We start from the raw sequence: 11,946 nt of genomic DNA on the forward strand, positions 1-11,946 counted from the left end.
AAAATTTTCCATTTGAACTATACGACCCACCCGGATAAAACTCGGGTTTTAATTATAAAATCTCGAGAATAAAAGTATTGCTCAATGATATATAAACTGGAACAAACAATGGATCCTTTAATTAGAAGAGAGCAAATAAACTTGGTTTGAAAAAAAGAAAAAAAAAAAGAAAGAAAAGACTCGGATAAAAACAGCTTCTCCCCACCGATTTTTCTCCCCATTCGATCGTGCCTTCGTTCCTTGAACAGCGAAAAGTCAGATATCACAGTTTTCATATCAATACGACAAAATCGTATCACGACTCGCGCATTTTACAATTCGTTGACAGATATGTTCCACGATGACGAATTTATTTAATAAATTTGATCAAAAGATATGCAGAAATGGGAAAATGTATCCGTGCACGGAGATTTATTTCACGTCATTGCCGCGAACAACACCGGAGGTTATCGCATAAACTTTTCAAATGATGGCCTACATTTCACATTTTTCCACATACACAAAATGTTCGAGGCGAGACAAGCAGGTAATTCTATACGTGTAAAAATGAAACGGGAGAATAATATTTTTTTCATCGAATTCTTCTTTTTCAAGAAAAAATAAGTTTAAAAATTTATCAAATATATATGAATTCAATTTTCAATTGGATACAATAGTTGATCGACAAAATATAGAAATAAATATGCAATTTAAAATTAAAATTGAAGATTCATTCAATGTACTCGTTACTTTTTAACTATAGAAATACAAAACACATATTTTTCTTATTTTCTGATATATAGTATTAAATTTTAATATTCGTATAAAAGTAAATGATACGAAATATTTAATTAGTATGTAATATTATAATAAAAAAACGGTAAAAAAGCGAGGATTAAATAACAAAATTTTATTTTAATTCATTCATATTCATTTGAAGATTCAATTAATTTTCTTATAACTGAAAATTTCAATTTTCAAACTCAGTTTAAAAAACAAAATTTTAAACAAAAAAATGTTGACTCCATTTTTTTCCTCCTCTACCTATTTGCACCAGTTATTATTGAACACCCTATATATATATATATATATACATATACAGGCGGAAGTATTCGGTTTGCGAAACCCTCCACGCAAGTTTCCTCTCCCTCTCAACAACCCCCATATCGAACACGCATGACTTTTCCGTTCTGGATTTAAATTTATTTTTTCCCCTCCCTTTGTTTTAATTTTTTTTTTAAGGACGATCGTTCCGTTTCCGCTTCCTCTACTTTAAAAAACAAGAATAGCAAGAGGGGTGGAAAGGGGATGGAAGAGGAAAAAGCGAACGGAAGTTACATCCATCGAGCACTGGCAGCGTCCCATTTTTGGGGGAAACGACTTCTCGAATTCTTTTTTACATTCGCAGAAACGATGTTACGAATGGTGTCTCTATTGTACGCGGAAAATGGAACAGATTTTTCCTCCAGAAGTAGTTAATACCGGTTATGTTTCGTTCATGGAATTTTTTTTTTTTTAAAAAATACTTGGAATACTTTTTAAAATTCATTTTTTTTATAATGTGTTCATTTTTTTTATCATGTATAAATTCATAAATCCTTTTAAAACCGTGCTTTGAGAATTAAAAAATAATAACGAGTTGAAAATGGGATATTGTTATTAATATATATTAGAATTTTTTGTTCGTCGTTTCAGTTAATTAAGCGTATTAATTAATCATATGGAATATTTCTAAGACACGATATAAATTATATCATTTCGAAACGATATAAAGAATTGATGTACGAAAATATCAAATGAATCTTATTCGTAAACCGGTCTGCGAATATTTTAATGTTAATGCAATGCCATTAAGCCTGTGCTTTTAATTCTTTTTCTATGTCTCGTACCGATACATATTCATTTCATTCATTCAATCAGTATCTTCATTAATACACATATATTTGTATCATTTAAAACATATTCATGAGAAGATGATACGATCTCTTGAAAGTACAGGATGTTTCAACAATCGTGATTTCTCTTCGCAGAAATTGACACGCGAAGAGAATATATTCGAAACGTTCATATTACCCTCGTCGAAACGAAACAATAAATGCATTAACACTTAAATAATACACAAAAAACTACCAAAGTAAAGGTGCCATTAAAAACACGACAAAATTGATCAAAATAATTTACTAATCCCGTATCCCGTATTCTTATCTAAAATCAACATCCACAACTCGTTCCAAAGATTCATGCATCACAAACACGATTCCCGATCAAAGGAGCAGTCAGCCGCTGGCTAGCTAAGAAGATCGAGCACCGGGTTAAAGGAATGCGATCCAAAGATTAACACGAAGGTCCACTTTCCCCTCCCTCCCTCCCCCCTGCATACTTCCCGAGCCTGAATCTTAATCACCTCGTCTCTCTCAAGTCCAGCACCTGGTCTAAGAAGAAAACGAAGGAAAAAAAGAAAAAAAAAAAAAAAGAAGAAGAAGAAGTCATCGAACCGAATTATCACGATCGAAACGTGGACATGGCTTCCGTGTCGATGAAGTTACGGCTACCGTGTCGATCTCGTCGATAAATCGTAAAAATCGTCTCACTCGGTAAAATTCTTCTTCTTCTTCTTCTTTTCTTCCTCTTTTTTCTCCTCCTGGCGGAGGAACGAGAGGAGGGAGGGGGAAGAAAACAAGAGAAACAAAGGATGAAGGGAGGGGGAAGGGTGAAGAATGGGCCATCTATCATAGCGCGAAGTGGGCAGACGAGAAGTCAGAAAGTTACACGAGGCCTTCCACTCGTGCCCTCGGACACGAGGGTAACCTACAGCCTCTGATGATAAGGCCGGGATCAGGCAGCTTACAAAAGAACGTATTATGTTGCGAGCGGTACGGAGAGATTCTCACGGGCATCCGGACGCTTGATAATCCTTCATCCGCATCGTGGATAAGTCGATGCCCCCGCAAGGAAACCGGAGAAGGTTAATACGTTGATTGGGAGGGATGTTGCTTGGGGGATATACGACGTTTTAGGATGTTGTTCATGCTGTGGTTTATTAAGGTTATCATTTGCGCGAAACGTTGGACGAATTGAACGAATTGGATCGTTTCATTTGGGGAAAGGGAATCCGGTGTACGTTTAATTTTCGCGTTGCGAAATGCTAGTATGATTTATTATATTGTAATTGGGAAAAAAAAGGATTGGTTCATTTATTGTATCCTCTTTTTACAGTGTGATATTATTTCCATATTTTCGATAAATTGAATAATTGTCATATGGTTAAAAATGTTTTGTTTATAAAAATTTTAAATTTTTGATACAACGGTAATCAAATTTTCCACGGTTTTAATATGTTGCAATTAAAAAGGTATTGGCGTTGTAATCAAATTACAGAATGTAATTTTATTTATTGAAATTGTCCCTTTTGCACGCACGTTATGTCATGCTTTTTATTACTTTTAAAATGTCGTTTTACATTTATATTAAATATAGAACATTTTGAAATGTTAATTATTCTCCTTTGTGATATAAATACGCAAGAGAATTAATCTATGAATCTGAAAATCTGATGGCATGATAAATAATCTCGTCCAGAAACGGGACTTTGGAAAAAGAGAACGACGTTCAAGTAATTATTCCAATGTGAAAATTAACGTAGGTAAAATGGGGAAACGTTCTGGCAACAGTGAAAATGTTTGCTTCAAAGAAAAATATTTAACCAGAGGGGATACGTTATACAGTGACGCAATATAATGATACGCAAATTAGTTGTCCGTATAAGCTTATTAAGCTTAAGTTTATCGAGTTATTTAAAGAAATATGAATTGATTTTTCTCTTGAAAATAAACATAACAAGATATATTTCACGAAATATTGATTTTTCTTTGAAATTTGATCTAAAATATGATTCATTAAAATTCAAATAACATCGAACATTTGATATAATACGTATGAAACGTTCACTAAACGTATAACTAATATTCATTTTAATATCTTCATCAACATTCACATAGCCGGTTACATTATTAACACTGGCAATTTCATCCAACACGAAACTATTGTAATTAATTCATTTTATACGTACATTCTTCGCGACGCGAAATTATAAATACGTGAGAATCGATGATTAGAGGGAGTATGTTTATAAAATTGTTAAATTAATAATTTCTTAACTATTGTAAATTTCAACTTATTTTCTTTTTTTAACTAAAATAGAATAACAATTCGATCAATACATCTATAATAAAAATAACATAATATATTTTAAATATTCAAAAAAAGGAAAAAATAATACAAGTTAATACAATTCACTAAACAAATATCGTTCCTTTCCAAAATATTTTCCGCCATCGAATAATTACCGTCAAAACAAAGATGAAAATGTATTTTTAAATCAATATTTAAATTAATTTCGTCGCGAGTAACAACATGAAATCCGAAATCTAATATAGTAATTCACAACGCAATCTCGGTAAATTACCAACTCAGAATCTTAACCCCGATTTTTCTAACCCGATCTAAAAATTGATTAATCGCACGGCATCGTCCCAAGAGGTTTCCTTACAAGCTTTACCAATTAGAAGGCCAATTAGAAATATTAATTAACTCTACACGGAGAGATTCCCCCGATTGCACCGATACCACCACCGGTTCACCGTTGTGTCTTCTAAGCACCACGGGCGTGTAGCAAAACGAGGGAACGAGCGAAACGTGTGATTAACCCATCGCGCGCGTACAAACGTAGAAAGCTATTCGAGGTGGTAAGAGGATGAAGCTCGGCCCGTAATAAATGGTTTGACACAATGGAAAGGGGCGCGGACACTCGGTTGATTAGTATCGCTAGCATCGTGCAAGGGTATTGCGCACGGTTGAAACGCGATATACCCTCGTGGCCAACACGTACAGAGTAAGTACGAGCTTGTATTTACGAGGCAATAACATTTGTTCGCTGTACACTTAAGCCGATAATAACCGGGACAAACGTTGCCCCAACGAAGCTTTGACAACGCGGTGTTGCGGTGATTTAAGCAATGGAAAACGATTCGGTTTGAAACGTCTCGCGATTCTTAGCCGTGAAAATTTACGGACTTTACGTTTACTTTCGTCAAGAGACGAGAGAGTTCTTGTGCTCCTCTATCGTGATGTCACGTTATCTCGATTTCGAACGAACGGAGATCTGTTACGAAGGGATTTAATTGCATTGGGATTTAATTCTTGGGAATTTCTTGGTTTTGATAAATTTGAAAAGATTTTTTTTCAAGTATATATTCGAAAGTTATGGTTATACTGATTACGTATCTTTGAAAGCGTCTAGGTTGAAATAGAGGCTACTGGTTTTAAAAAAGGAATTGATTGAAACGATAATTCTGACGCGTTAAAAATAATAATGCATCGAGTAAGAAATGAAACTGGGGCAACTAGAAGGAAAATTGAATATAATTTTCAGAAATTTTGCATGATACGTAACATCGTTTATCATAGTTAACCCCCAGTTATTACCTACATGCAAATACACCGTAATTTATCATTAACTATGAATACATCTAAATCTCTTGATTATTTTCCGCAAAATTCTCTCGTGAACGTTGAATAATTCACCCGTAGTAATTTATAACGGTAACAATTCCCTCAAAAATAAATCATTCCTCGATTTTCAATGTATATATAAGCACCATGTATAATTACATCCCATGAATATCCCTATAAATTCCTTGCTAATTTCCAAGATAACCGGGATACCGAAATATAATAAACTTTCGAAAATAAACTTTAAATAAGCTAGAAATACTATTTTCCCCGGGCGAAAGTCGAACAATTCCCTTATGATCCCCTGAGCGGCCGCCAATCAGTTCTCGTTTCATCCGACTCTTATCGCGGTGGCACAAAGCACGGTAACGGCAGCATTTCGGAATTGTGCACACAGAGAGAGAGAGAGAGAGAGAGAGAGAGAGATTTGAGAGAGACGAGGGAGGTCCACGAGGCCCTTTTGTTAGTAGCGGCGAAGGAACGGCCACGTCGAAATTCGGTAATTGCTTTCTGGATTGACTCGGCCGCTCTGGGAGTTTAATCTCGGTCCGTTTCTCGGCCACGTGTCTGAAATTATTGAAATTCTACGGAGAATCAAAAACGCGGCAAAAAAGTGTTACGTCGAAGCGGCCGGATGCCAGTTTGTTCCACAAGGAAGGAAGAAAAGAAAAATAAGAAGAGAAGTAAATTTAATTATATCGGTTTGCGCCGAACGAACATATATAGAAGAGCGCGGTGTTCGCTACCAAATTGCTTGTTCAAATTAGGAAACTTATCATGATCAAGCTGAAACACCGATTCCAAATGAAACTGGCAGCGCTAAAAGCCGAGACTTTCCTCCTTTTGCTCCCGGCACGTCTGTCTGCTCGAAATTCGGTAATTGCTTTCAGGATTGGCTCTGGTAAGGCGGGAGTCTAAATCTGCCAGTTCTTGCCGTATGTTTCGAGTCCAGAATATCTCGGTTTCTTTTTCTCTTACCCCCGATTCTCGCTTCTCTTTCTAATCCCTAGGATATTTTTGTACCGCTTACTTCTTAACATTAAGTTTTAAATGTTAAACATTCGAGTTTGTTAGTTTTAGATATTAAAAATAAAATCTTTATTTTCATTTCTTATTTACTTTATATAAAGTATAATTCAATGTTGTTGCTTTTTTTTTTGTTAGGAAAAAGTTTTTTGACTAAATGAAATAGTTAAAATTTATAGATAAAAATAAGAAAGAAATTTGAAAATCAATTGTCACGTAGTCATCAAAGATCTTTACTTAATACACAAAGTAAAATTATATAAAAGACTTTTAGCAATAGGGATAATGATTAATACGAAATATAGTATAGTAAAATTAAGTTTTACACAAGAAAATCAAATCTAGCATCACATTTAAAAAATTCTTTTCGAAATTAAACAAAAAGTAATAAATCAATGGTGAAAATTTATTTTAAAAATCGATTATCTTCAACTTGCGTGAGAAATATTGCGATTTATCACGGGGAAAAATACAAATATCCCATTCCTTATTTTTCTTTCGAACGTCTTCGTCTCGTCCACGACGATTCGTCTTGCTCTCTCTCTTTCTCCCCGACCATGATCCCTCTAGCGGACATAATTACAGGTTACGAAGCCAATGGATGGTCAACGTTGAACGAAACGGCAAGACCTCTAACCTATCATCGCGAACGTCTGGTTGAACTCGTGCATCGGAGGAGAAAAGGCTCGAACAGAAGGATCTTGCAACGCGAGACGTAACGCAATCTATTTAAATGAACCTCCGGTTTAGCCAGGGATCCATTATCGTGATTGACTCTACCGTTAAGCGCGAGTTCCACTCGAAAAACGTTGCGTTGCCATGCATTATTCATGGTGGCCGCGCACCGAGGAAATTATGACGATAAATATGATGAAGCGCATTTTCTGTTAAGAAAACAGTTTCCGGTTAATTTCACGGGACCTGTCCCGCGGTGAATATCAGGAATGTCGTACAGCTTCGCGTATCGATATTAAAATACACGTTAATGATAGCGTTGATAATTGTATAATTAAATTTAATACCCTCGATTATATTAACGTGTATGTTCGAAGATATTTATTATTGCGTTACTTTGATATTAGCGATTCTCAATAACAATTTTCTTGGATGCAAATTGTTGTCGTCGACTTTCTTTTTTTTTTTTTGCCTTGGATTGATATTTTTTTTTCTAAGATTATAGAGTAGATAATTAAATTATAGAGATTATGGATGATTAATTCCAATGTTTCGATTAAATGCGTAATTGGTTTTCTAAATGATATTTGTCGAATTTTTTTTATCAAATCTTGAATTGTAAATTAATTATAAAGTCAAAGAAATATTTTTATACGTTTAAATTCTTATCGATATAGATTATATAGACGTATATTTAAATTAAAAGATTATCTGTTTAACGCAAACGCGTGTTAAATATAAAGAAAATTCATTACAATTTTTATAATGATACACAATTACAATATTATGATTAAAATATTATATCATTATGCGCAAATAAATCACGTACTGTCAATCTTAATTCATTTCTGTCCAATGCTAGTCTCGATTCTCTTTCTCAAACCTATTGATATTAATTATTAATTTAATATAGTAACGTTCATATTTTCTACGAACGACATCTTGACACTGTTTGAAAGACATTTCCATTTCGTGGAAACGGACGTGTCACGTGAGACCGTGGAAATGATCACTCGTTACTCGTGTAACGACCCCGTGAAACCTTAAAGAAGCCTATAACCACCCACGTGACTCGTGCACGTGCGCGCGGTCACACGTGAGTTACGAACTGTCTGCAAAGAATTTTCCACGGAGAAGGGAGATCCAGAAGGGTCGTAATAGTTGACACTCGACTCGAAGTTTTTAAATAATAGATTATGCGCAAAACGAACTTGAGACCGACACAGGCCGCAAACTGGAACACACACAACACCGGTGTTGTTGCTCGCCATTGGAAACATAAGACAACTTTCGCTCGAAGACATAAAAGTTATGAAAAGGTCAACGAACTGAACTATTACTAGTTCAACTTTCTTACTTCTTGCGATCGATCGTGAACGTCTTCTCGAACGTTACCCTTTAACTTAATCGACATGAACGCTTCTATTCGATTATTCTCGAGAAATTGAAGGAATTAATGGAGAATATTATCGTGAATTAATTTTCAGTAGAAATTTTATGATATTTATTGAGAATAAATTATTGTGAATGTAAAATATAATGATCTTGATTAAATTATAATTTATTTGATTGGTATAATTTAATTTAATTTAGCAATCTTTTCTTCTAATGAACGCCATAGTAAAAATATTTTGTTTTTTAAAAGAAATAAATTTGGCAATCGTTTATTCAATGATAACACTTTTTACAATAAAACATATTACTTTTGTTTCAGAGACCTTAGCCACAATCAAATCGCCACGATTGGACCAAAGACACTCAGAGGAATTTCATCTTTAAAATATTTGTAAGTGGAATCTGAACTAATTTTTTAGATAAATAATATATCATTGAAATATTGTAATGGATATTCTGTAAATAAATAAGAACTCTATCTAATCGAAACAATGAAGATGCATGCTCTGTGAAGTAGTATCAGTCACATTACTCAGACATTTCAAAGAAATGATCAACAGTGCTAGTAGATTCAGAATTTCACGTGCTGAACACTTTTACTCTCTTACACCATATTTGCAATTAAAATAACGATAATATTGAAATAAAATATTTATACAATGGATTATAAAAAATTAGAAATATTTTGAGTATTTTCTATTTTAATTTAATTATTATATCGTATATACAAATATAAATAACATTGTTATTCAGATTACTCGACAACAATGTGTTAACCTGCGTCGATGAAGCATCAATACGAGAATTAAAGGATTTGGAAATACTGTAAGTGGATAATTATGATCGTAATTATCGACAATCGACAATTAAACAGGAATAATACTTTGATATATCATTGTTGCAGAATGTTGAACAATAATAAATTAACAACATTAGGGAAGGAAATGTTGAATGGCTTTTCGCATTTGCGGACGTTGAAACTGGTGGACAACCCATTATCCTGCGATTGCCACTTAGCCTGGCTCTCTCGGCATTTAAAAAGTTATCCGAGACTTGGCCAACACACAAAATGTGCCTCTCCAATTCATTTGAAGGATCGAAATATCGCCGATGTACAGGTTCGATTGAATAATTTTATTTTATCGAACATATTTAATCTAATGTACAAAAGGAACGATCAATATTTTATTCTTTTATTCATCTGCCATTCTATTCACCACAGAATTTGATTAAATTATTTTATAAATTATTATTTTCAAAGTTTCAATCCCCCAATGCATAATTTTTCAATATAGAGCACAAAATAATTTTCAAAATTCTTTTTGCTAATATATCTTTTAATAGCAGAATAAAATATATCCAAACGATAACGCGATTAAATATTCATCGTGCTCGATTCCAAATTATTTATTTTTACGAGTAATTTTTACAAATAATTCCATTCGATGGAGAATGTTCTCGTTTGCGAAACAGGAGCACGAGTTCAAATGTTCTGGGCCGGTTGAGCGTACAGGATCAGAGTGCAGCGCAGAACCGCAATGCCCGCATCCTTGCAGATGCGCTGATGGTATCGTCGACTGCAGGGAGAATTCTTTGACGAAAGTACCCACTCATCTCCCGGAGGACACGACCGAATTGTTCGTAATTTACTTTGTCACAAACCACCGCGTAGAATTTGCCAAATATCTCTCATTTGCATTTATGAAACTTGATAACGATATAATTAAATTAGTATAAAATATAATAATAATAATGAAATTCAAATTTGAGATGAATAATATTTGAAATCTTGTCGAATTTTGGATTAACGATTTACGACGAAACTTTAATCATTCGATTTCTTTTCTACAATGTTAATTTAATTCTTTTTGAATGAAATTTCAAAGGAATGAAATTCAAATTTCAGGGTCGGAATTGGTTAAAATTTTTTTAATGAAAAAAAAGAAAGAAAAAAGAAAATAGATTGTTCGATGAATGAAATATGATTACGTTTATTCTATACACTCTCTGTTAAATTAATTTCGGTAAATGTAACAGAATAAATAGAATAAATAAAACATCCACGGTGTTGCAAGACGGTTAATTGCATTATAATTGAAAAATCGTGTATACGTTGAACGTTTCCACTATGATGATGATCGTCGCGCTGTTGTTAATAAAAACCAATTAATTTGATACAAGTTCTTCCCTTCCTCCCGTGGCAATTTCTACGCACAAAAAGAAGTCGAGTAATCGTTGAAAGTTTGTTAACTTATCCTCTATGTTGTCAATCATTCGCAGACGTTTGGAGCAGAATCGTATCACGGAAATTCCGCCCAAGGCTTTCTCCCCGTACAGAAAACTGCGTAGAATGTGAGTGACGTTAGCGATTAATCCAATTTATGTTTCTTCATGTACGCGATTTTATCTGACGACGTTTAATTTTTTTCTATTTTTTTCCTTTTTTTTTTTTTTTCATTTATTCCCGGATGCCATCTACAGCGACCTCAGCAACAATCAAATTAAAAAGGTGGCGGCCGATGCGTTTCACGGGTTGAAATCATTGGAATCACTGTGCGTATTAAATTAAAAATTGTTTGAAGTAAGAAGTGTCTTGAGCATTTTTTAACGAATAAAATTTTACTCGACTTGCAGAGTATTGTACGGAAACAAAATCACCGAACTGCCTAGCGGATTGTTCCAAGGATTGACCAATTTGCAATTACTGTGAGTCTATGTTAAAATATTTTTAATTATTGGCAATGATAAATAATTTTCAGAAACATATAATTTTTAAACTGCCTCTTTCTTATTAATTCGAATCAGTCCAATATCTCAATTTTTCTCAATTTTTATCAAACGGAGACGAATTTTTATTTCTAATTCTTCGCGAAAGTTCATTTTGCAATATTCAATACAACAAAGAAATAAAACCACTTTTTCCCTCGGCAAAGAAAAATTTCGATTCGAGAAACAGATTCGATCGAATTTTTTTGTTTGCTCGTTCCATCTACCTGATTTAATCCCGAATCAATTTTAAAATAAACTCTACTCTCGCCCACTGTTTAATTATTCCGCGGATTGAGCGCAGGCGGATCGGGAGTGGGGCGTAAATTGACGACACAAAACGAACTTTTCAGGCTGCTGAACGCGAACGAGATATCCTGCATACGAACCGATCTGTTCCGAGATCTGACCAGCCTCACTCTGTTGTCCCTCTACGATAACAACATCAGATCCCTGGCCAATGGAACTTTCGCCAATCTACGAAGCATTGAAACGCTGTTTGTATCCCACCATTGGACCGTTAATTTATACAAATTACCGCGGCTTTAACGCTCGAATGCACGGAAAGAGAGAAAGAGAGAGAGAGAGAGAGAG

General features: G+C 34.2%; 1 protein-coding gene across 5 annotated transcripts in view; it reads left to right on the top strand.

The window, feature by feature from the left end:
* The window catches only part of LOC102676282 (protein slit), a 483,130-nt gene that overhangs the window by 454,753 nt on the left and 16,431 nt on the right, over positions 1 to 11,946 (top strand). For all 5 annotated transcript variants that reach the window (XM_006615266.1, XM_031510283.1, XM_031510284.1 and 2 more), the window contains 8 exons: positions 8,906 to 8,977; positions 9,340 to 9,411; positions 9,491 to 9,704; positions 10,060 to 10,223; positions 10,867 to 10,938; positions 11,068 to 11,139; positions 11,221 to 11,292; positions 11,706 to 11,849. In XM_006615266.1, coding sequence (XP_006615329.1) covers positions 8,906 to 8,977; positions 9,340 to 9,411; positions 9,491 to 9,704; positions 10,060 to 10,223; positions 10,867 to 10,938; positions 11,068 to 11,139; positions 11,221 to 11,292; positions 11,706 to 11,849 — 882 coding nt within the window. The remainder of the gene's footprint in view (positions 1 to 8,905; positions 8,978 to 9,339; positions 9,412 to 9,490; positions 9,705 to 10,059; positions 10,224 to 10,866; positions 10,939 to 11,067; positions 11,140 to 11,220; positions 11,293 to 11,705; positions 11,850 to 11,946) is intronic.

Source organism: Apis dorsata, unplaced genomic scaffold (assembly GCF_000469605.1).
Source record: "Apis dorsata unplaced genomic scaffold, Apis dorsata 1.3 scaffold_220, whole genome shotgun sequence".
Taxonomy (NCBI): Eukaryota; Metazoa; Arthropoda; class Insecta; order Hymenoptera; family Apidae; genus Apis; species Apis dorsata.